Below are 26,970 nucleotides of genomic sequence, written 5' to 3'. Positions count from 1 at the left end.
TACCATTTCCTCACTCTGAACCAGGGTTCCATATCTAAACGTGCAGAGTTCACAATGCCTGCAGCCCAGGACTGCTCCAGTAAAGTCATGTTCCCGAACACCAAGAAAAATTCAGTGACCTGTCATAAGAATGCCTTTCTGAGGCTCGCCATGGTGTCATTTCACCCGCATTCTCTATGCACGAAGTCTCGCAATCTCGCTACCCCAGCTTAGGTGGTGATAGCAGTGGTGGTCAGTGCGAATGCTGTGCAGAAGAGGTTGGCCATCCAGTGCAGAAAGAGGATGAATGAAGAGGCCAGGAAGAGCCAACCATCTCAACACTCTAAACATTCACACTCACAAAGCCATCACACATTCACTGGCATCTCACTCACTGCTAGCTCAGGGGGCACCTCCACTCACTCTCTCTCACACACCCTCACATCTTCTTCTGGCCACCACTCCAGATGAGAGGATCTTCTCTTCAGCCCTCACCACCTTGAGACACTTGTACAGATCAACTTGAGTCCCCACATGGACACCCTGGGATATACCACTCCCCCAGCATCGTCCTCACCCTGCAGCCTCTTTTCTTGCCTGAGGCCACTTCTCCCCCTTCCCCTAGCAAGCCCGACCCATGGAGCCACAGCCACTGAAAAACTACTCCTGCCTTATTAATGGTCCAGTAGGTACAGAGCTGCACCAATAGTCTCCCTAAAAGCAATGTGGTGCTGCCTGCAAGCCTTGGCATTGATGATGGTGAGTGCTTCCCAAAACAAGGTAGGCAAAGTAACCTTGAAGTGCCAAGCAAAGTGCAGGTCGCCAGGAGCACGTTCCTTATGTACCGTTGTGAAACGCGTCAGTGTGCAATCATGCTGACATGGGCTCATGATACAGAGTGAGGGGATGATTCCGGCGATCTGGACTTGCAATGAGATTCCCATATATTGAAGTTAGGTTCCTGACATGCAGCAGCAGGAAACACGGCCCACCACTGACGGATGGACAGTTATTCGCAAACTGGTTTGACAACAATGTAAAACCAAATTTTGGCTTTTGCAGCAAATCGTCCTCTCTCGCTGCCAACACATCCACTGCAATCGGGAGCAGAAAAAGCTGCTCCATGTCAGCATTGAAAAATTGGTTAGATAGACAGCTAACGAGAAAGGGAATAGAGAGATAGAAGGATGTCAAGCACACCCGATTAGGACTACTCCTACTGTTCAAGTGGAGGATAAATGTCAGTATGTGCAGGTTACCACGCTCTGCTGCCCAAGGATGTAAAGGATGGGCAGGCAGCTAGTATACGGCCTTGTCAAAACATGGTTTCCCCTAAAACTGACCTCAGTTCTGGCCAGGGTGAGAAAATTGACATTTAGTGTCACTGCTATCACCCTCCACAGGGCATACAACACATTCTGCCTCAGCTCACCCAGAAGGCAATGTAGTTAGCCTAAGAAAAATTGGCCAGAATTTTCCAACCGCTCACACCCATGGGATTTTCCCATCCCGCTGCAATGAACAGAGATCTGGCTGGTCGCCAAATTCTCCATCTCTGCTGCAGCAGAAACGTGTCATCAACAGGTGGCAAGATTGCGCCCACTGTATTTTTTTTCTGCCAGGTAGCAACAAGCCTGCTCCCTCCTTTTGGTATCTCGGCCATATTCTCCAGTGACATTCTCCAAATTTGGTAAAACATCACCCAAGGCATTCATGAGGGCTACCTGACTTTCAACTCACCGTGCCATATACTTTTCCACTTCCCTGCAGTTCTCCCACCTTTACTGCTGCGATCATCAGTCAGTTGTGGTTATTAAAGGGTTGCACTCTAATTTCCAAGTGTCCTTCCCTACAAGTGCACGATTCCCATTTTGTGCAGATTTTGTGCTGCTCAGGTTCCAATGAGATTAAATGATGTGGCCTTGCAAATAAAGATGCAGTCAGCAATACCAATGAGTTGAGATAAAAGGGGATTGACCTGAAACATTAACTTTTGTTTTCCTCTTCACAGATGCTGCTAGGCCTGCTGAGGATTTTCAGTTTTTATTTCAGATTCCTAGCATCTGAAGCATTTAGTTTTGATACATTGCTTTCTATTCTGATGAGAGAGTCAACCAATCTTTTCTCTCTGCTGAGGCTGTGTTTTTCCAACAGGTTGACAGAATCATAGAAAGCGTACAGTGAAGAAGGAAGCCATTCGGCCCACTGAGTCTGCACTGCCAACAATCCCACCTGGGCCCTATCCCAGTAATTCTACATATTTACCTCACTAATCTCTCTTAACCTACACATTCTGGGACACTAAGGGGCAATTTAGCATAGCCAATGCACCTCACCAGCATTTCTTTTGAACTGTGGGAGGAAACCGGAGCACCCAGAGGAAACCCATGCAGACACAGGGACAATGTGCAACTGCACACATGTCTGCTTATGTTTTAATATTCAAAAGCAGAAACAAAAATCTTCATTAGCATGCCAGGAAAATATATTTGCTGCACCACTTACTATTCACTAAAAATTCTGAAACAATGTGAAGCTGTTGTTAACAAGGTTTATTGAGTAGTAGGTTGCATTCAAAGAACATTTGATTATAACCTTGAAATAAGGTGATTTTTATCCCTGTTTTTTATTCATGGTTAAGGTCAGTGATTGGAACACAATGCAAGATTGAGCACTTGACTGACGCAAGAAAGTTAAGGTAAGAGCATCAAAAACATCTAATCAGTGGGCGTATATTCCCATCCATTGTTTTGCCTTGATATTTCTCTGCACTGAACTGCATCTGCTATATACCTACTCATTTCTTAACCTGTTCATTTCGTCAAATCTTTTAATGCCCTCCACATTTTCCATATCACTTACAGATACTATGATATCATAAGAACATAAGAAATAGGAGCAGGAGTAGGCCATCTAGCCCTTCGAGCCTGCCCCGCCATTCAATAAGATCATGGCTGATCTGTCGTGGCTCAGTTCCACTTTCCCGCCCTCTCCCCATAACCCTTAATCCCCTCTCTTATCAAAAACCCATCAACCTGCTTCTTAAAAATATTTAGCGAGGTAGCCTTCACCACTTCAACGGGCAGAGAATTCCAGAGATTCACCACCCTTTGAGTGAAGAAATTCTTCCTCAACTCCGTTCTAAACCACCCCCCCCCCCTTTATCTTGAGGCTGTGCCCCCTAGTCCTACTGTCCTTTCTGAGCAGGAAGAGTCTCTCCACCTCTATCCTATCCATCCCATTCATCATCTTATATGTCTCAATGAGATCTCCCCTCATTCTTCTAAACTCTAACGAGTACAAGCCTAGTTTATTCAGCCTCTCCTCATAGCTCAACCCCCTCAACTCCGGCATCAGCCTAGTAAACCTCCTCTGCACTCCCTCCAAGGCCAAAATATCCTTGCGTAAGTACGGCGCCCAAAACTGCACACAGTACTCCAGCTGCGGCCTCACCAATGCCCTATACAGCCGCAGCAAGACCTCCCTACTTTTATATTCAATCCCTCTCGCTATGAAGGCCAGCATCCCATTCGCCTTCCCGACCACCTGCTGCACCTGCAAGCTGGGTTTTTGCGACTCATGCACAAGGACCCCGAGGTCCCTCTGCACCGTCGCCTGCTGCCTATTTTTTAAATTATTTCACAAGATCTGTGCTTCATTGGTTAGGCCTGCATTTATGGGTCCATCCCTAATTGCCCTTGAGAAGGTGGTGGTGAGCTGCTTTCTTGAACCACTGTCCACGTTGTGCAGGAACACCCACAGTGCTGATAAGAATGAATGATTTTTGCCAGGGCCAGTGAAGGAACGGAGATACCTTTCCAAGAAAGGATGGTGTGTGGCTTGGAGGGGAACTTGCAAGTGGTGGTGTTGATCCCTGCATTTGCTGTCCTTGTCCTTCTAGGTGGTAGAGGTCATGGGTTTAGAATGTGTTGTCAAGGAACCATGGTGAATTGCTGCAGTGCATCTATACCCGGGTTTATAGTGCATCAGTGGTAGAGGGATCCTAATCAAATGGGTTGCTTTGTCCTGCTTTATTATGCCATGAATTTGGTTGTATGGTTTACACAGTTCAGTTTCTTTGCCTGCTTATAATAATTCATTGTGATTGTTTGATGAGAAGGACAAATTAAAATAAGCATTGGTGGTTAACGATTTTGGCTCAATCCATTTTGATGGACTGTGCCACGTAGATCATTATCTAGTAGAACATCTGGCAACATATGTAGCTCAAGCAACAAAGGCAAAAGGCCTTAATGAGGATCTTAAACAGGTAGCATTCCAGTGATAAGTCATGTGCTCAAACCCTGGGAACATGAAGATGTGCGCTAAATTGCTGCTGATTGAATTATAGTAATATAGTGGGGCAAATGTTTTGTTTTCACCAGTAATCTGGCAGAATGAATGATCTGCCCCTTCTAGGACCAGTTTGTTTTACATTCTCATCATCTCAAAGAATGTTAGATGACCTCACCCTGATAGGAAAGACAAAAACTTGCCCCAGTGAATTCACAACACGTACGTTGGTCCAAATATTTGATAATGGAATGCAATATTCAGTAAATTCAGAAACTGCAACCTCATGCTATTAACGCATAATTTTTGAAAATATACTCCATACCCAAAGGATTAATGCAAAAATCAACACAATATTCAGGGAATTATTTCTCCTTGATTAAACTTCACTACCATTGATTCTGCTAATAAGCAGGGCTCGAGCACACAAATCAATCTCTGCTTCGTGAGTGCAATTCTCATTTCAGAATAACCCTTTCATATTTTACTTGCTAAAGTGGATATGGTAAAAAGGTACATATTCAATAGCATTTCAAGATGTTTTTATCCACTGTAATGAGCTGTCAGTGTCCAAGGAGTTATATTAGAGATGTCATCTGTAAATAATTAAATATATAGATAGAAGCATGCTAACCCGATTACCCATCTCTTGCATCAAACTGAAGTCAAAAGCAGTTACACCAGACCATTATGCAAAAATCTTATTGCATATCTCTCTCAATTAATCACTGAAATGATGTTTAGTTAAAAAGGAATTTAAATTGTAATTAGATGATTGAAACAATGGTTTTGCTTTGAATCAATTAAAACGAGCTTTGATTCTGTGGTATAAGTAGTTGGTCAAGTAAGTAGTCAACATCAAAAACATTCTTTTTCAACCTTTGGTCTTGGGTTATTTCCTCTACTGGATCTTGCCTTTCACAGTTAGGTTGATGAGGTAAAGAATACTTTCCCTGGGTTTTCTTTCATGTTTCTGAAATGAAGTGTATAAGTGAGACAATTCAATTTTTGACTTCTGCTTCTTCCCTCAGATGTATTCTTTTCCCCTGGGTGGCTCAGCTGACATCAGAACTTGGACAGAATAAATCAAGAGAATTTACAGTAGCAAAAGAGGCCATTCAACTCACAAAGAACTTTCCACTTAGATGTACTTCACTGTTCTCTACTCATGCCTTCAAGTTGTTCATCTTTAAAATATTAATCTTCCTCTCTCTTTAAAAGATATTATGGGTCCTGTTTCTTCCAATGGTTTTGATCGGGTAATCTATAACCTAACAACAATCTGCACAGAAATTAATCCCCCTAATTTAATCCTTCCAGGGAAAGTATTCTTTACCTCATCAACCTAACTGTGAAAGGCAAGGTCCAGTGGTGGAAATAACCCAAGGCCAAAGGTTGAATAAAATGTTTTCGATGTTGATTATTTAGTTTCTTTGTTGATATCCTTAAATTTACTCCCTCTATCATTCAGTGCTCAGTGGGAATAGATTTGCTTCTGTTTACATTTGGAGATCCTTTGAACATGTCTAGCAGTTATTCTTCTAATGTTCCCTGTTGCAGTTAAAAAAAAATGCATGTTTCACTATTACCTCCACATAACTGAAGCTTCTTATTCCTGGTATCAATCTGAACCTCTTCCACATCCACTGCATGCCATCAGCATCCATCTCGAAACTGACTTCCCAAAACAGGACACAATGACTGGGAAATTGGTTAAGCTGGTGAGAATATTCATGGAGCAGAACTTTACCTTGTCAGGAAGATGCACTGCTGCCAGTATTTGCTTTACAAAATAACTACCACCAGTCTTCTATCTCCTTGAGGGAAGCACTAACAATCTTATTGACGTGCAAAAAAATGTTACTTCAGAAGAAAACTTCACAATTGCTTTGGACCACATCATATAGCATTTGCTTAATACTTAATTCCTAGGAAACATATCCCATCATGTGCAGTTTTACAAAGCATCAGTAACATCGCTGTGACAACTGGAGTACATGAAGGTTTAATGCTTAGAACAAGTGGATTCAGAATGAACTGGGACTAATGCCAGCATGCTGTTTTGCAAATTGCTGAATATACATTTGGCCAGGAACTGATGCAACTTATACAATGATTAAACATATCTGAATATTTTATCAAAGCTTTCAATAATTAATACACTATTCGATTACAAATACACTTGAGTTTCCAGGGTTGTCACTTGAACTTACTGAATAGTATTATGGCCTTGGGAGAATGCTGACTTGAACAAGTGCAAGAGCATTGACCTTCATAATCAGAAGCTTATTACCTTCATGGATTTCAATGCATAAAAGGTACACGTAAAGTTTTGAGATTTCTTTCATCTCATCTGAGGATTAGGAACAGGGGAGAATGAATAAATAACGCTGTGCACTGGTACTGAATAATCAGAGCAGGATCTGCCTTTATTGCCATTGAGTAGCCCATACGACTTGGAAGAAAATAATTTCTTAAAAACCAGCAGCATATTGCCAGTAGTAATCAGTATAAAATCTGATGTATAATTCATTCCTCTGCACCATTTTTATAATGTACAGTTTGAAAGAAAAATCAAGATAAAGGAACCACAACTAATCATTTTTTTAAAAAAAGAAAATTGCTTGGACCAAAAATGACCATGACAAGTAAAAATATATCTTGTATCACAGTATGGTAGCACAAAACAAATGGGATGTAAACTTACGAGAGCGACCTGCAAAGGAAGACAGAACTATCAGGATGCAGTCAAATTCAGTCATAAATTGCTGGCTACTTCACATTAACACCATGGGTGAAGTTTTATCTTGGCCTCCCTGCTGCTAGAGAGCCTGTCGTTAGCAGGTTGGGAATACATTTTTCTGTCAGTTATCTTTACTGAGGTTCTTCAATCCATCTAAAGTATTAGCATCCCACTTCCGAAGTTCCTGACAACCCAGACTCTGTGAACAAAGGGTGTCTCTTTAAAGGGCTCCAGTTGGAGTTAAAAGGAAACCTTGCAAGAACCTGGAAGGATCATCTAGGAAAACTGACCCCTGTTCTCTGACTCTTCCCTGTTGCTATGCTGAAAGAAATGAGGGACAGAAGAAGAGACCAGCCACCCAACCTAAGCAGGCATGGCCAGAGGTTGCACTGGATGACAGCAGGAGTGTGGTTTACAGGGCCTGAGATTTACAGCTTGCTGGAACTGCACGCTAACTTTCTGCATTCTTGTACAAGCACATCCGATTTTCTTTGAACATCAATAACTTTAAAAAAAAATCTGCTTTTCTATGCTTATCACCGAAGTGAATAATCTCACACTTCCCCACATTATGCCCCATCTGCCACCTTCTTTGCCCCCTCATTTACCTTGTCTATATTTCTTTGCAGCCTCTCTGTATCCTCCTCACAACTTGCATTCCCATTTAGTATTGCGTCATCAGTAAACATTCATCATTGTCTCTGTGTCTAATTCATAAAAATAAACTGTTAGTAGCCAAGACCCAGTGATCCCTGCAGCACTCTGCTGCCAACCTGAAAATGCCCTATCCCTACGCTTTGCTTTCTATCTGTTAAATCCTTTATTCATGCTAATATATTATCTCTAACTCTGAACCCTTATCATGCATACTAACCTGTTTTAAAGCAGCTCATGAAATGTCTTTTGGGGATCCAAGTACATTAGATCTACAAGTTTCCCTTCATCTATGTGACTATTTACATCCTCAAAAAACTGTATTAAATTTAACAAACACAATTTCCCTTTGGAGACATCATGTTGACTATGATCATGCTATAATTTTCTACATGTATTGTGGAAGACTTCTTTAGTAAAGGACACCAGTACTTTCCTGTTTTTTTAAAAAAGGACAGCATGGACAAGTTGGGCCGAAGGGCCTGTTTCCATGCTGTAAACCTCTATGACTTATAACTGATATCAGTGGAATTCCCTATTTTACACCCTTCCCTCATTTATTCTACAGCAATTTTACACTTGTTAATTCAGAGCCCACTGGGATGGTTCTGGAATTTTAGAAATTTTAGAAAATCATAACTCTACAGCTAGATGTAGGCAATCGGGTCTTGGGGAGTTGTTGGATTTTAATTTCTTAAATTTTTGCTGATATCAATTACCCTAACCGCCTTATTCTGATTAGCCTCTAAGTTCGCCTTCATTTCTCACAAGTAAATTGTATATTCTACCATGAAAAAAAGCACAAAACACCTGTTCAATGTCTCTGCCATTTCCTCATTCTCCATGAGAATTTCTTCTGTGCTCTGCCTAGGAGTAGCAGCTTCTTCTTTCTCAGGTACTGGTGTAGGTGTCTCCAATTGAAAATCTATGCAACACCACTCTTTAAGCCACACATTTCATTCTCTGATGTTTACTTAATCTCCTTTTTTTTATATACTTACAAAAAGCTTTTACAATCTGTTTTTACATTCCTTGCTAGTTTACCTTCATGTTATACTTTCTCCTTTATCATCAATTTTTCGGTGGTGCTTTGCTTTATGTCAAAAAGACTCCTAATCCTCGGGCCTATTATTATTCTTCAGAACATTATGAATCCTCGTCTTTTAACTGAATGCTATCCGCAACCTGCTTGGTAAACCATGGATTTTTCTTGCAGTTTTTTTTATGACGAATATATTTTTGCTGAATATTTTGAATTGTTTAAATTATTCTTATTATTTATTTACCACTATATCTTTCAGTTTAATTACCTAATTAGCTTTAGCCAGCTCCCCTGCACACAAACATTCAAAAGAACATACAAATTAGGAGCAGGTGTAGGCCAAACAGTCCCTTGCACCTGCTCTGTTATTCAGTATGATCTTGGCTGATCTCACTGTGACCTAAACTCCACTTTCTTTTCCTCCCTCCTACCTATCGCCTCCCTTGTCAATCAAGAATCTATCTAATTCAGCCTTAAAAATATTCATTGACCCTGCCTCCACCACTCTCTGGAGTAGAAAGTTCCATAGACTTATGAACCTCAGAGAAAATATTCTCCTCATTTCCGTCTTAAATGCAAGACACCTTGTTTTTAAACTGTGTCTTGTCCTAGCCCAGCCCACAAGGGGAAACAGTCTTTCAATATCCAATCTGGCAAATCCTCTCAGATATTTATGTTTTGCTAACTCACCACTCATTCTTCTAAACTCCAGTGGACTCAAACCGAGTGTTCCAACCTTTCTTCAAAGGATAACCCTCTCATTTCAGGAAGTCAGTCATTTTCTGAACTGCTTCTCATTTAATTATATATTTTCTTGTAATTATATATTTTCTTAAATAACAAGAGCAAAACTGTACGCAATACTCTAGACATCGTCTAATACCATATACAACTGTAGCAAAACATCCCTACTTCTGAATTACACTCTTCTTGCAATTAAATGACAACATTCTAGTTGCCTTCCTGACTATTTGCTGTGTCTGCAAACTAACTTTGTGTGATTAATGTCTCAAGATAACCAGATCCCTCTGTACCTGAAGAGTTCTGCAATCTTTTCCTATTTAAATAATACGCTCTTTTTATTCTTCCTGCCAGGTAGACAAGTTCACATTTTCCCACTTTATACTCTATCTGCCAAATTTTTGCTCACTTACTTAACCTATCTATAACTTTTCGCAGACTCCTGATGTCCTCTTCGCGACTTGCTTTCCGACATATTTTTGTGTTACCAGCAAATTTAATACCAAATACATTTAGTCCTGTTATCCAGGTCACATACACAGATTGCAGCAGTGATCCCTGTTGCACCCCATGAGTTACAGCTTGCCCATTTATGCTTGCTCTCTGTTTCCTGTTAGTTAGCTCCTCTTTCCACACTAATATGCTATACCCTACACCATGAGCTCTTACCTTATGTAGTAACCTCTGAAATGGCACCTTGTCAAATGTTTTTAAAATCTAAATATACTACATTCACAGGTTCCCCTTTAGTCATTTGACGATTTGAACAATGCTGTGACAAAAATGTTTCTCTTTTCAGCATTGTTTAAATTGTCAAATGACTAAAGGTCATTTGCTAGGGTATAGCATATTAGTATGGAAAGAAGATTGGTTAACAGCTGTAGCTCATGGGGTGCAACAGGGATCACCCGCTGCAATCTGTGTTTGTAACCTGGATAACAGGACTAAATGTATTTAGTCTTAAGTTTGAGGAACATGGGCACTTTTCAGGGCTAAAATGACAGCCTTAAGTCCGTTCATGAGTTTGTGATATATATAACATAAAATGATCTGACCAGGATACTGCATTCTAATGGAACAGCTTCCTCCTTCTTGGGTCCCGATACAAGTGCCTCTCACGAATCAAAACCCCTTCTCTCCATTCCGCTTTTTGAGCCATATATTTCATTCTCTGATCTGCTTGATTTATAGTAATTGGTGCCTGGCTCAGGAATCAATCCAGAGATTATTACCTTTGTGGTTTGGCGTTTTAATTTGGACCCTAGCTCCTGCTGCAGCAAGTTAGTTCAAGGCTGGTCCAAGAGTGACATCATTCACCCTCCCTGCTTCCTGGTCCTGCCACACATTGAGGAGAATCTTAACCCCACGAGAACCATGTGTTTGAAGTAGGTGAAGAGGGGTAAAATTGATTGTTTTCAGAGTTTGAATACCAGCAAGAAACCTGCTCTTCAATCTTGGGAGTTTTGGAATTGGATGTGGCCAACTGGTGCTCTTGCAGAGTGCTGGCACGTGTATGACAGGCTGAACAGCCTCCTTCTGTGCTATAACTGTTCTTTAATTCCTCAAAATGTCTCAGCAAAAATTCATACCTTGTTCTACTCATGCTGGACATATGAAGTCAGGTGGACAAAAATGTAGTCAAAATGCTAGTTTCCAAGGGGCATGTATCTTCAAGGAGGAAACAAAGAGATCGACAGGCAGACTGCTGTAGGGAGGGAATTTCAGATAAAAGCAAAACTCAAGTTCAAAATATTTCAAGGCGGCCTTCACTGTGATGCTGATTTGTAATTCAAAATCAATCTGATATACAGACAGGTATATGTAACAACCTCACACACTGACTCTATTAACTGCAAACACTGTCGTGCGAGTTATCACAGCTTTTTTTTTTATGGAGAATCAATCCCTCAAATATTGATTGAATTTTAAAAATAACAGGCTGCCAGTAATTTTGTTAAGATTTAAATGCATTGGTACACCCTTGATAACGCATCATCTCCTAGAGTTGCACAAAAGCTGTTTTGCATCAGGGAAAGTCCCTTTTCTATCCTTTCTCCATAGATGACAGATTTATATATCATAACCAATGCACATAATGTTGGAGGTTATGTTACAACGTGATGCTAAGTTATTGGGCTAGATTTTCACCTTCACTGCCTGGCTGGTAATATTACATGGCCCAACAAAACACAGGTTGATTAGTTAAAGGTTGAGTGACACAGTCTGACACATTCTCATTCAGGCATTGAAGGCACAAATCTACCCTTGCTACTTAGGGAATATTGGAAAGGCTGTGAATGAAGCAGAATAAAAGGGTAAAATTTGCTTTGTTAGCATTTCTGCATTCAATATTACCTTACTATCCCGCTGCCAAACAACATTATCTCAAAAATTGAATGCAGCAAGATAGAGACAGAATTACCAGAGTTTCTTTGTTTTCCTTTAGTATGTGAAATTCAATCAGTTTCCATTCAAATGTGATTCTTTCCTCAGATTGCAGAAATTTCAAATGCACAACAGAAACATGCTCTACCTATTTAATTACCACCTTCCAAGAGTGTTGGGTTTTGATTTTATATGAGATATCACTGAGAATTCAATTTCATTTGGCTTCTTGCAGAAGATTCATTAGCTGCCTGTAACAGAATAATTTCTCCCACTTACTCCCACTTGAACTTAAAGCAATTCAGTGGTCAATTTTCATAAAACTCTGTGCTCTGATTTCAATAACATTTTTCATCTATGCACTCTCCAATCTCCATGGCATTACTACTTCTGACAATCGCCTTCCTTGCCCTCTTCAAGGGGTTATCAATTAATGCTTAATGGTGTGGGCTGTTTCTTGCTCAAATCAAGCTACTTTCTTCACATCTCCTCTTACCATTCTTAAATCTTCTAATTCAAGGAGAATTTAATGAAGCACATATATTGTGTGAAATGTTGCAAGTGAAAGGGAGAATAGGAGGCATACGCAACCAAAACACAGGTTGAGGTTCAGTCAGCCTGATGTAGGTCTCACCCACTGTTTGGAGAACAGTCTAGGAGTGTCACTCAATTCCATGGGGCAGGTCTGATGGAATGAAGTCAGTGACCATTTTATTCTTCCATGGAATGTGGGCAGCACTAAAAGACCAGCATTTGTAATTTAGTTTATTCAACCTCTCCACATAGTCAACACCCTTGAGACCAGGCAATATCCTGGTGAACCTTCTTTGCATTTTCTCCAAGGCTTCAACATCCTTCTGGTAGTGTGCTCACCAGAACTGTATGCAATACTCCAAATGCAGCCTAACCAACTTTTCATATAGTTTTATATAGGAGTCAAAATACTGGAACTCCCTCCCTAACAGCACTGTGGGAGCACCTATACCTCAGAAACTGCAGTGGTTCAAGAAAGCAGCTCACCATGCCATCTCAAGGGCAACTAGGGATGAGCAATAAATGCCCTGCCTGGCCAATGACGCCCATAGTTGATCCCCTGGCTTGATGGTAATGGTAGGGTGGGGGATATGCCCAGGCCATGAGATTACAGATTACAATTATAAATAATTCTGCTGCTATTCATCGTCCACAGTGCCTCAAGGGTGCCCAGTTTTGATTTGCTGTACCTGGTTGAAATCTGTAGCATTTTGTATAGGTGACAGTGTCACACAGTGGGGTGGAGAATATACTCAAGGATGTGCGGTGACCATTCCTTTCAATGCTGTCATGAACAGATGCACCTACGACAGGTAAACCGGTGAAGCTGAGGTCAAGTAAGTCTTTTCCTCACCACCTTTTACATACCCAGCCTTGCAGCAATGTCATTTAGGACTTGGCCAGTCTGGTTAATCATGGTGCTATCAAGCCACCTTTTGTGATGGACATTCCAGTCATCCACCCAGAGTTTATTCCGTGTCTTTGCCACTTTAGAGCTTTTTTGAATTGGCATTCAACACAGGGGAATATTGATTCATCAGATGAGGATGGGAGGCAGGGTATGTGGAGGAGGTTTCCTTGTCCATATTTGACTTGATGCCATGAGACTTCATGGGGTCCAGAGTCAATGTTGGAAACACTCAGGGCAACAGCCTCCTGAACGTTTACCACTGTGCCACAGGTGTAATTCTGAGAGTATGACTATGTCAACTTGTTAAGTCTGTGAGACAGCTCTCTCAACTTTGCAGGGCTGTTAAGGCTGGGTTTGCTTCTGTCGTTTCTGATGCCTAGGTCAATGCCATGTGATCCTCTCCTTTCTCTTCATTCCTTTTTGTAGACTTTGTCGCCGCTGGCACCAAGAATCCAGTGTCAGTCACTTGCAACTTCCGATTTAATCGTTGGGGGGGGACGTTTGCTGCTGTCTGGAAACTTACACGGAGACTCTGCCACATTAATTAGACCCGGTTATCATGGCTTCTGTTGTGAGAGGCTGGATTAAATCCACTCCATTAACTTTTCACTTGTAGGGTGCGCAGTCAACTCCAAGCTAGACTTACAGATGAAATGACAACTGTTAGTAGGATAAGTGGAATTGATCTCTCATGGACTCTTGGAATCATCCATTCATTTAACGGTGCCAGACACACAAAAACGACTAATCCAATGAAGAATCTTTGCAGTGATTAGTGAATATGATGCGGGTGTATTTGTGCTTTGTTTAGACTAATTGTGGGCTTTTTTGTTGTTAGCGTTTGTTGACTTTGGTTCTCTTTTATTCCATATGTGTATATATCTGAGGTTCAGAGAATAAGGTCTATTGCCTGCTATGCAAAAAGCAGCATTGCATACTGTACAAGATTTTGATCACATATTGTATAATGGAGGAAATAATATCCTAAAAACAAAAGTAGCAAAGAACAAAGTACATCTCAAAACAATGTTAAATGCTCCACATTGGAACCTACTAAGCCGTGTTGATAAGAATCGGACGCATTGTTTCCCAGGTACCCACAGTTCAGACAGTGGTGGCAAATCCACTGTCGACCAAAACTTTTTATATTAGAAACATAGCAAATAAACTTACATATTACAAAGAAGAATGAATCAATAGCAATACTAAACATTTATACTGGCTACAAAATCAGACATTACACAGACTTAAATTAGTCTCGAATGTACTTGGGTAACAAAGTGAATTCTCCGCAGGCATCCCAAACAATATTAAAGGAGATGGATTGCTCTAGGTTATTACTGGATGATTTGTGTTCCCAGTAAGATGTTGCCAATAATGTTCCAAATGACACAGTTAAAACTTATTTGTTAGTCAAAAGTAAGGCTTACATTAACACAGCAATGAATTTACTGTGAAACTCCCTTAGTGGCCACACTCCAGCGCCTGTTTGGATCAATGTACCTAACCAGCACGTCTTTCAGATGTTCAGAAGTGTCTAGCACGCTTGCATTTAATTAACAAATTATAAATTCCACTTCCACTGAAAGTTTGGAGAAAATAATCTTGTGAATAAAAAAAAGTATTGACTAGGTCATTTCTCATAGCTTTAACTTGCCTGCTAATGAAATAATGGCTGAAATTTTCCAGCTGTTCACACCCCCATGCTACGGCAAGCAAGCACAGAATTTGGTGCTCAGCCAAGTCCGCCATTGTCCTTTTTTTATTTTTTTAATATACATATGGTAAGTTCATTTATTGTCATGGAGGCTTTCGAGTTAGTTGCCCTTTCCTGGTAGTCATGTCAGTAACAACAATTGTTGGGAAAATCCTCAGCTGGTGCCATTGCAATTGGTAACACCCCAATTTCAAGCTACCCTTAGCCTAAGAACTACCCTGAAAATAGCCACCATTCAGAAACCAAGTTACTGTCTGAAGATGCAGTGTTTACAGCTAAGCATTGGAAATTAAATAAATCCTTCTGTCAGTTAGATTTCCAGCCTGCAGGTAAAATTGGCTTTGTAAATACATTTTACAAAACTGTGACTCCACAGTCATTTGTCCGCAGTCTGCCCTGTGAACTGATAAAACAAAGACTAATGAGAAGAAAACACCATCCGTGACTAAGGAAGTTAAGGATACTGTCAAATTGAAAGAAAAAATGTATAACACTGCTAAAATTAGGTCAGAAGATTTGACAGAATTTAGAAACCAGCAAAAAAGGACAAAGAAAATGTGAGAAACGAGAGTACAAGAGAAAGCTAACTAGAAGTATAAAAGCAGGTGGTAAACTTCTGTAAATATTTATGGGCGGCACAGTGGTTAGCACTGCTGGCTCACAGCGCCAGGGACTCAGGATCAATTCCGGCCTTAGGTCACTGTCTGTGTGGAGTTTGCACGTTCTCCCTGTGTGTGTGTGGGTTTCCTCTAGGTGCTCCAGTTTCCGCCCACAGTCCAAAGATGTGCAAGTTAGTTTGATTGCCATGCAAAATTGCCCCTTAGTGTCAGGGGGACTAGCAGGGTAACTATGTTGAGTTACGGGGATAGGGCCTGGGTGGGATTGTTGTTGGTGCAAACTTGATGGGCCAAATGACCTCCTTCTGCACTGTAGAAATTCTATGATTGTATTTAATATTAAAGTGAGTATTGGTCCCTTAGAGGGTGATACTGATGAATTAATAATGGGAAAATGGTGGAAACATTGAACAAGTATTTCATGTATCTTTGCTGTAGAAAACATAAAAAACTTCCCAAGAATACTGAAAGTTGAGAGATAATAGGGAAGGAAGAACTTCAAACAATCACAATCACTCATAGGAAAAGTACTGGGCTAACTATTAGAACTAAAGACTGACAAGTCCCCTGGAACAAATGACCTGCATCTTAAGATCTTAAAAGACGTGACTGCAAAAATAGTAGATGCAATGGTTGTGGTCTGCCATAATTCCCTAGATTCTTCAAAGATTTCAACAGATTAGGAAATTTCAAAAATAACAACTCTACTCTAGAAAGGAAGGAGGCAAAAGCAGAAAACTATAGCTGGTTAGCCTAACATGTGCCATAGGAAAAATGCTAGAATCCATCATTAAAGAGGATATATAGGAATAAAAACAGTACAATTAGACAGAGTCAACAAGGTTTTGTGAAAGGAAAATTGCGTTTGATTATTTTATTAGAGCGTTTTGAGGAAGTAACATGCAAGATAAAGTGCCACATCAAAGCTTACTGCAACAATTAAGAGCTCATGGTGTAGGGCATAACTTTAGGAAGCAGAATAGAAATAAATGATTGTGCTTGGCAAGTTGTGGCTAATGGAGTGTCACAGGGATCAATGCTGGAGCCTCAACTATTTACAACCTATATGAATGATTTGGGTAAAGAAATTAATTTATTGTTACTAAATATGCTGATGATATGAAAATAGGCAAGAATATAGGTTACAAAGAGAAAAAGTCTGTAAAGGGACATTTGCTAAATAATCCTCAGTGTGCTCAGAATTACACTGATAATTTTAAGATTGACAGACTCACGGTGCGAGTACTGGAAACTGTATTAATACACAGGGCCCTGTTGTTTACAGACAGAAAACACAGTTACACACATTGCATCTATTTCAGTTAAACAAAGTAAGCGATAGCCATTTGCTAGTTCATTCCTCAAGGCAATGCCTAAACCAATCAGCATCAGGCTGCCTGGTTTAAATTTCAAACAATGTTTGGCAGTTAACTGCCAATAACCATTAATAGCATTTGCCATGGCAACACTTCCAGCAATCAGAAAGCACTTGCCAACCAATCAGCATTCTCTTCTCATAGAATATAAATTTGTTAATTTTCCTGACATTGTATTCTTGTCAACATCCTGATAGGTGCAAGACAAAAAGCTTTGACAAGGAATGTCTCCTTTTTCAGAAAAAAAATACTCAGCATGTAGATAGCTTAAGTAAATGGACAAAAATTTGGTATAACATGGGAAAATATGAAATTGAACATTTTGGTAGAAATAATTTTAAAAAAAGTATATTATTTAAATGGAGAGACACTGTAGACCCCTGTGCTTCCTGATATAAGAATCACAAAGTTAGCATGAAGTGATTAGGAAAGCAAATCAAATTCTGGTGTTTATTGGAAGGGGAATTGAATATTAAAGTAGAGAAGTGTTGCTACAACTGGATAGAGCCTTTGTGACACCACATCTGGACACCGTACAAAGCTTTAGTCTCCTTACTTCAGGCGCAATATATAATTGTGTTAGATGCAGTTCATTCAGTGCACTGATTCCTGAGATTAAGAAGTTATCCTCCAAGGAAAGGTTGAGCAAGCTGGGGCCATTCCCATTTTAATTCACAAGCATGAAAGATCTTATTGAAACACAGAAGATCCTGCAAGGACTTGACAGGTTGGATGATGACAATTTGTTTTCCTTTGGAGGGGTGCCTAGAGCTAGGGGTTACAGTTTAAAAATTAGGAGTCTCCCATAGAGAACTATGAGGTGGAGATTTTCTTTCAGAGGATCGTTAAGTGTTGCAATTGTATAGGGTGTTGGTGAGGCTACACCTGGAGTATGTGTTTAGTTTTGGACTCCACATCTGAGGAACGTGGTAGCACTGGGGGCAATTCAGAGCAGGCTCATCAGGTTGATTCTGGGATGAAACGGTTGACTTACAAAGACTGATTAAACAGTTTGGGCCTATACTTACTGGAGTTTAAAAGGATGAGAAGGGATCTGATGGAGGTATATAAAATCTTAAAAGGGATTGATAGAGGAAGCATAGACCAAATGTTTCTTCTTATGGGGCAATCTTGAACAAGAGGTCACAGGTATAGGTTGAAAGGCGGTAGATTTAAAACTGAAATGAGGAGGAACTACTTCTCACAGATGGTGGTGAATTTGTGGAACTCTCTGCACCATAGCTCGGTGGAGTCTAAATCGCTGAATGATTTCAAGAAGAAGATAGATGTATTTCTAATTTTAAAAACTGGTTAAACGGATATGGGGAACAGGTAGTAAGGTGGATTTGAGACCTGGAGGAGATCGGTCATGATCTGAGCAAAGCAGGCTCGAAGGACTGAACTTGCCTACTTCTGCTCCTAATGCCTATGTTTCTATATAATAACAGTAAAAAGTCTGACAACACCAGGTTTTAGTCCAACCTATTTATTTGATAATATACTCACAAGCTTTCGGGGTTAGCCCCTTCGTCAGGTGAATGGAGAGTTCTGGCCTCAGACAGAGCATATAAAGCACAGGCAGTTTAGGGATTACTGATCAGTAATCTCTAAACTGTCTGTGCTTTATATGCTCTGTCTGAGGCCAGAACTCTCCATTCACCTGACGAAGGGACTAACCCCGAAAGCTTGTGAGTATATTATCAAATAAATAGGTTGGACTAAAACCTGGTGTTGTCAGACTTTTTACTGTGTTTACGCCAGTCCAACGCCGGCATACCCACATCATGACTTCTATATAATAAACCAGGGCAAGAAAGGCCACCGTGCAAAAGAGCAAACATGTTTTTTCTTAAAGTAGTAGGTCAAACAGAATTGAACCACAAGAATGAACATTTCAACAATGGGGTGGAATTCAAATTTCTTACTCACCCAGGGCCCCACGTAAGGTCAGACTTGGCCACGCCTAAGCAGACCACCTCACTGATATCAATCCTCCCATTTGGTGTGGCTGACTTGTCACTTTCATAATAACTGAGAAATCCACCTTCCAGGGTACACCATCGTTTGTGGAATTCTGCAGACAAGAAACACAAGGCTCATAAAAACACTGATCGTGATCACTTCCCTCCTGGTAGACTTCCATGGAGGTGTGCAATTCATTTAAAATATCCTAAGATTGTGACTGCAATCAGACCTATGGTGGCTACCTTGATACCATAATGGTGGGAGCATTTATGTTTGTCACAACACTCTTCAAATACATGGTCAGAAAAATTCTTACGAAATTCAGAAACAGTCATCGGCATCCTTGATTTATTATTGTCACTTGTATCAGTATACAATGAAAAATATTGTTTCTTGCACGCTATACAGACAAAACATACCGTTCATTGAGGAGGAGAGAGTGCAGAATGTAGTGTTACAGTCATAGCTACGGTATAGAGAAAGATAAATTTAATGTGAGGTAGGTCCGTTCAAAAGTCTGACGGCAGCAGGGAAGAAACTGTTTTTGAGTCAGCTGATAGGTGATCTTAGACTTTTGTATCTTTTTCCCAATGGAAGAAGGTGGAAGAGAGAATGTCTGGACTGTGTGAGTCCTTCATTATGCTGGCTGCTTTTCTGAGGCAGCGGCAAGTGTAGACAGAGTCAATGGATGGGAGACAGGTTTGAGTGATAGAGTGGGTTTTATTCACAACTCTTTGTAGTTTCTTGCGGCCTTGGACAAAACAGGAGCCATACCAAGCTGTGATACAACCAGAAAGAATGCTTTCTATGGTGCATCCGTAGAAGTTGATGAGACTTGTAGCAGACATGCCAAATTTCCTTTGTTCCAGCTGCAAAAGATGATGGACATGCAGGAACAATCTGTTTCAGACAAGGTGTTCATCTGGCGCACCTTTGCTGATGGCTGACAAAGCCAATCTTCAAAAGGCAGCTCTTGCTACAAGTGAAGCACATTAAGCTTCCAACTGTAGTTAGGGGTTGCTGTTTCTGGCAATGGTGTTTGTTATTAAGCTGCTGTTGTCACTGGTCATCATGACGCTGCACACCAGCATACCGGATGTTATGTGTCTCTCTTCAGCTGGTGACTGCCAGGTGTGACAATCAATGTTTAGGACCTTCATGTCACGTTTATAAGCATTCTTGACACTTTGGGCATCCCACTAGTTGTCTGGCTCCAGATACCTCACTACATAGACATTCGCTGGGCTTACCACCATCTTCCACCCAAAACCATTAACACCATGCCCCTTATACTAGAGTTGCCACTGATTTGCTTCCCACCCTTTGCAGTATAAAGGGATACTGGACATGTAGATGGAAAACATGGATGGTGCCAAGCTTTTCATTCTCAAACCAAAGTACATTGAAAAGGGTACTTCTGATAGAGTCATTAGAGGTTTACAGCATGAAAACAAGCCCTTCAGCCCAACTTGTCCATGCCACCCCTTTTTTTAAACCCCTAAGTTAATCCCAATGGCCCACATTTGGCCCATTTCCCTCTATACTCATCTTACCCATGTAACTGTCTAAATGCTTTTTAAAGGACAAAATTGTACCTGCCTCTACTGTCACCTTTGGCAGCTTGTTCCACACATTCAGCATCCTCTGTGAAAAAATTGCCCCTCTGGACACTTTTGTACCTCTCCCCCTCACCTTAAACCTATGCCCTCTAGTTTTAGACTCCCCTACCAATAGCTGATCTGTACCCCTCATTATTTTATAGAGCTCTATAAGATCATCCCTCAGCTTTCTATGCTCCAGAGTAAAAACCTCCCAGTCTATCCAGCATCCCTCCTTCCAGCACCTCTCCTCCAAGCTCTACCAGGGTACTGCTGGAGCATGATCCTCTCGCCGCTGAGGGCTGTACTAACCTGTGCGCCCCGGAGGTTCTGTTCCCAGATCCTCGTTTGTCAAGACTGTCGCAAACCCCCCCCTACACCAGCAGGAGGTGTGTAAACTCTATGTGAGGGTATGATTTGGTGGGGAGGCCTGCTAAATACAAGTTAATGTAGGTAGTAGGGTTCTTGATCTTTTGTGGCAGAACCACCATTGCATCATTGGCAGGGACAATTGAGCAGGAAAATTCTAAGAGTGTGAAAGTTGAATCTCTGGCCATGCCCACTAAAAAAATCCCCTCTCCCCCACCCCCACGACATTTCAGGTCAGTGTCCTCTTATCCCACCAATAACCGATCAATCACAACTTATTTCTCTTTGTGTGGCCATATTTGATCATCAGGGTTTGCCAATAAAACAATAATGAATATACTTCAAAAGTAATTAGCTGGGAAGCACTTTGCGATGTTACGTTGAATGTAAATCCTTTCAGTAAAAGTCATTGATGTTCACTTGTATAATATGCAACACGTGCTATCTTTTTTGCTGATAAGGCATGGAGTTTCAGTTGCATTGTATGGAACTTGGTCTGAACCCTGCTGAGAGAAGTCTGTGCATGAAATGTAATCTGCTGCTTTATTGATGCTGACAGTAATGATTGTTCTATATATACTGCCATTTAGGTGTTTATAAGAGTAAATTCTGATGTTTAAGAACCATATTAAAAGCCATGATAAATGTACAATTTGGTTCACACAGAGATTTTCATTTCTTTGTACTAAATCTGAAATTATGAATTACAACAAATAAATGACTAAAGAATATGTAGAGACAAAACAAATAGGGTCTCAAACACATGCAATGCTATATTTCTGATTCAAACTTCAGTAAAAATCCCTTCAACATTTGGGTTATATCTTATGCAAGATATTCATTATGTGCTAAAGTCTACTTTGAGGGCATATGTTCTCAAAAATTATAATGATATTACACAGTTTACCCTAAAGATCACTGACTGACTTTTTATGTGAGATTTTAAAAAGACATGGTTGATATCCTAAGTAAGCTGGCTGGATACCCAGTACTTGATGTTATAATTTGCATATGGATATTTTTCTGGTGGTACAGTACCAAATATATCCATAAGCAACCCGCTTCATCATGACCTGTCCTCCGTTACAAGGTTAAAGGTGGGGATGTTCGCTGATGATTGCACGACATTCAGCATCATTCGCAACTTCAGATACTGAAGCATTCTGTGCCCATGTGCAGTAAGACCTATTCAACACTCAGACTTGGGCTGATAATTAACAAGTAACATTCACACCACTCAAGTGCTCCAACAATATAGAATCAAGGATCTCCCTTGATATCCGATGGCATTACTATCACTGAATCCTCCACTATCAATTTCCAGCAGGTTACCACTGGTCAGAATCTGAACTGGATTAGCCATGTGAAGACTGAGACTAAAACTGCAAGTCAGAGGCTGGGAAATCTGTGGGGTGTAAGTAACTTCCTGACTCCCCAAAGCCTGTTCACCATTTACAAGGTACAAGGTACAAGTCAGGAATGTGATGTAATACTCCCCACTTGCCTGCATGACAACACTGAAGAAGCTAAACACCATCTGAGATTCTGACAAAGCAGCCTGCTTGATTGGCATACCATTCACCACCTTAAAGATTCACTCCCTCCACCGCTGATGCACAGAGGCAGCAGAGTGTACCAACTGCAAGATGCATTACAGCAATTCACCAAGGATCCTTCAACAGCACTTTCCAAATCTGCAACCTTCACTACCTAGGATGACAAGGGCAGCAGACAGATGGGAACATCACAGCTGCAACTTGCATTCCAAGCCACACACCATCCTATTTTAGATGTGACTGAGAATGAACAGGGCAAGCAACTGTGTGTCACCTTAATCAGACTGAAGAAGCATCAATGTTAAGCTAAAAGTCTCAACCAGAAGATATCAGTTCAAATATATAGTTAAATATCTGAAGAAGTACAGAAAGAGAAATAAAGAGGAGGAAAGAGAAAGGTAACAAAAATAATATTATTATTTAAATTTCCAACACCAGTTAAAATCTGAAGAAATGAGACTCCACACTGACTTGTTAAAGTTAACTTTCAGCATCTGAGAGATTGTTTACATGTAATTAACATTTATCACACTTAAAAACGTGCAAGACATCAAATTTTCTGACAAGTTCATCGGGTTTAGATCAGTTAAGTATAGCAAGGTCAAGCCAATTTTATTAATTTGTTAGTAATTTTATTACTAAGATTCTGGGCGAGACACCAATATAGTACAAATTCAGGAGGAGGAGGGCATTATGGACAGCAACTTTTTGATTTCCATTTTTAACTACACATGGTGACTGGAAGTTGCTATCCGATTCACACATTAATAGAATGAGCAATGTTAGTCTCACCATTATTTCAACCCCAAAATCCAGCCCAATATGTCACTGCTTATCAGTTTATCAGAGAAGAAGCGAATGCAGTAAATTTGACAAACAGAAGTTACGCACTGCCAAAAAACTGGACCTGTAAAACTTTGCAACATACGATACCTTTTGATAAAATGCAGGAGTATGTCAGTTACATGGGTTAGCTGCCTAAATTTGTCATTGCATTTTGTATTAAATCGCTTCAATAAATGTTTAGCTTAAAGATCAATATACAGAAATTGAAGGTCCCTTGGGTAGGTACAGTACATTTTTAGAAATAATGTTTGGAGACAGGTGGCAGATTCTCTGGCCCTCCTCCCTGCTGTGTGTTTCTCGGCGACAGGTGGCAGCCTGCTGTTGGATGGTGGCAAGATCTTCTGATCCCACTGCTCTCAAAGAGATTTCCCATTTAATCAAACCCATGCCACAGGGAAACCCAAAGCGGGAGGGTCTAGTTGGAGGGACCTGAAGATCCTGCTGCCGGCCAGTGGCCTGAAAACCCTGCTGCCGGCCAGTGGCCTGAAAACCCAACAGCAGGTGTGGGAATATCTTTCTGAACACTTGGTGCACTTGTTTCATGCTAATCTCAAGTTACACTCTACATAGAAAAAGTCTGTTTCGTCATTCCAGATTTACTAAGGGATCATCCAACAGCACTTGACTGCGATGCATTCTGGAATGAGTTTGGGATCAATGTTACGCTTCACATTGATGCAAAGTGATTTTGTACATTAACCTGCAAGCAGCAGTGTAACTGTAGCCTAAGGTGAACTTGATCTGCTATTAATAGGATCACCTTTCTGTCCTTGCAATATTTAGTTAATTAACAAAGCTACAAACTGCATACCTCAGCAAAATCATCAACTAATTTCCTCACAGGTTGAAGCAGGACCTCAGAAACGGAATGCACCCATTGGCCTCTGTCCTCCTCTTTCAGGAGTTCATCACAAAGGCTGTCAGCCAACGTTCTCATTTTGACCTCATGTATGTAACATGTTGGCATAGTTTTGAACATTAATAAAATAGGTCAGAAAGCATCTCTTATACGTTATTCATTTCTTTCCAACAACCAACTGAGTTTGTGACCTAAAATGAAAATTTCAAGGAAACACAAGCAACTTTGGAAAGTGGTTCAATCCTTCACAATTACCAAGCTTATGAATATGAAGGTTTGAATATCTTTATTTAATAGCCTAAGTTTTCAGTGTAACCGCCCAAAAAACCCAACCAATCTTCATTCCCTCTCCACTGAGTGCAGCTCTGACAGGATGTGCAGATGCCCCATTGACTATAATTGTATTTCCAGCCTTGGTGTCAGTGTGCACGGGAATTCAGCGTCCTAGTCTAATGGAGGCTAGGAAGCCAACATGAGGATGGAGTACTGCTGCAGAGGTCTTAGGCATTTCCAGCAATCTCTGCACACTATGTCCTAGCTTCACAGTTAGTCATAGCACTTGCATTCAATGTGAAGAACTGGGGATGCAGAGGAAAGGACAGGCAGAAATACTGGACCATAATATCTGATTAACATCTGTTACAGGATGTTGGATTTTCTACTACACTGAAAAAAAAGTTTCTGCCTTGTTTCTACAGTCTCTTTCATGCCTTTCTTTCAATGTCAGCTTATCAGTTAACCTATCTATGGCCATACATTTGAAGATTGGAGAAGGATAGAACAAGAAAAGTCCATTAAAGTTAATCCCTCTAATATCTCAGCTTGGTATCAAACTCTGTCCCAAAATGTACATTTTCAGGCTGCATGAATGAATTCTAATATTAATGTGAAACAATAAAAAATTTAGGCTCAGGTCTACATGACCCTACCTGGAAATAACAGCCCACACAATGAACATCTTTTTAATGAAAAGACCTTTATGATATCTAATCTAAGTTTCTATTTCACAAATTTATACTTTTGGCCTGTGGTCCCATCGGTCTGCCTTCTATTACAGTAAAATCATACCCAACCTTACCCAAATCATATACTTAATTTATTGCAATTATGTCCCATTCTGACTGTCTTCTCACATACTGGAATGATGGGCTCCTTTGGTCTTTTCAAGTTCAGCTTTAGATTCCTGGTTTATTGAACTTGGATCCTCTAGAACTTAGGGAGATTCCATCGCATACTACCAGTGAGCAGTAGTGATCTCCCGGCCACATGTTCACATTTATCGGGGAAATCCCTGGTAAACGCCTAAGATTCCTTGAGAAATGCTCCATAACCATGGTTCTTAACCAGATGCACTGGATCGTGGGAATTCATCCATGTCTTGAAAGCTGGACGTTATCTTTTTGAAAAACTATATCCATGCTTTCCTTCAAGAATCTTAATGCCCATCAAAACTAAAAAGTTAACTACCATCAATTAATTCATAATATCGTGCAAGAGTTATGCTGACAGACAGCTAGTGGCAAATGCACAAGTGTGATCTGGAAAAACTCTTGTGAAGTAGTCTTTACTATTAAGTTGTCAATTCACCTGTAAATGGTACTAATAATGGTCCATGAATTTAGTATCAGAAAAACAATGGAACTTTTCCTTCAATTAATACCACACAAGTACCACACAAGGTAGATTCAGAAAGAATGTTCCCAATGGTCCAGAACTAAGGGTCATAGTTTGAGAATAAGGGGTAAATATTTTAGAACAGAGGTAAGGAGACTGTGTATAGTTTTGGTCGCCGCACTTACGCAAGGATATTTTGGCCTTGGAGGGAGTGCAGAGGAGGTTTACTAGGCTGATGCCGGAGTTGAGGGGGTTGAGCTATGAGGAGAGGCTGAATAAACTAGGCTTGTAATTGTTAGAGTTTAGAAGAATGAGGGGGGATCTCATTGAGACATATAAGATGATGAATGGGATGGATAGGATAGAGGTGGAGAGACTCTTCCCGCTCAGAAAGGACAGTAGGACTAGGGGGCACAGCCTCAAGATAAAGGGGGGGGCGGTTTAGAACGGAGTTGAGGAGGAACTTCTTCACTCAAAGGGTGGTGAATCTCTGGAATTCTCTGCCCGTTGAAGTGGTGGAGGCTGCCTTGCTAAATATTTTTAAGACGCAGGTTGATGGGTTTTTGATAAGCGAGGGGTTAAGGGTTATGGGGAGAGGGCGGGAATGTGGAACTGAGCCACGACAGATCAGCCATGATCTTATTGAATGGCGGGGCAGGCTCGAAGGGCTAGATGGCCTACTCCTGCTCCTATTTCTTATGTTCTTATGTATGTTCTTATGTCTTCATCCAAGGGTGGTGAATGCCTGGAATTCACTATCACAGAATGTAATTGAGGCCAAAACATTGTCTGATTTCAAGAAGAAATTAAGATATAGTACTTGTGGCTAAAGGGATCAAGGGATATGGGGGGGGGGGGGGGGGAGAGAGGACGGATGAGGATATTGAAATCAATGATCAGCCACGATCAAGATGAATGGCAGAGCATGCTCGAAGGGCCAAGTGGCCTATATTTGCTTCTCATTTCTGTGTTTCTAAGAAACTTTTCTTTCTTATCCAAAAATATCTCCCTCATCTGCTTTTAGCTTCACTATTGTTAACTCTAGCTGGACAATAAAGAACTTGCAATTACACACTCAGGGCATCCTTAACTACTTTATACAGATGGATAATTGACTGAAGTACAGTTGTCACTACTCAGGCCAATGTAGCAGCACATTTATACAAAGCAAG

The 26,970-nt window shown here is 40.6% G+C and overlaps 1 protein-coding gene across 1 annotated transcript in view; it reads right to left on the bottom strand.

Moving 5' to 3' along the window:
- Positions 1 to 26,970, bottom strand: part of arap2 (ArfGAP with RhoGAP domain, ankyrin repeat and PH domain 2) — a 338,594-nt gene that overhangs the window by 101,254 nt on the left and 210,370 nt on the right. Inside the window, exon 16 of the mRNA XM_080189086.1 lies at positions 18,921 to 19,065. Coding sequence (XP_080045212.1) covers positions 18,921 to 19,065 — 145 coding nt within the window. The remainder of the gene's footprint in view (positions 1 to 18,920; positions 19,066 to 26,970) is intronic.

The sequence above is a fragment of the Carcharhinus amblyrhynchos genome, chromosome 1, assembly GCF_965287045.1.
Source record: "Carcharhinus amblyrhynchos chromosome 1, sCarAmb.v2.hapA, whole genome shotgun sequence".
Taxonomy (NCBI): domain Eukaryota; kingdom Metazoa; phylum Chordata; class Chondrichthyes; order Carcharhiniformes; family Carcharhinidae; genus Carcharhinus; species Carcharhinus amblyrhynchos.
This window is presented reverse-complemented; position numbering and strand designations above follow the sequence as displayed.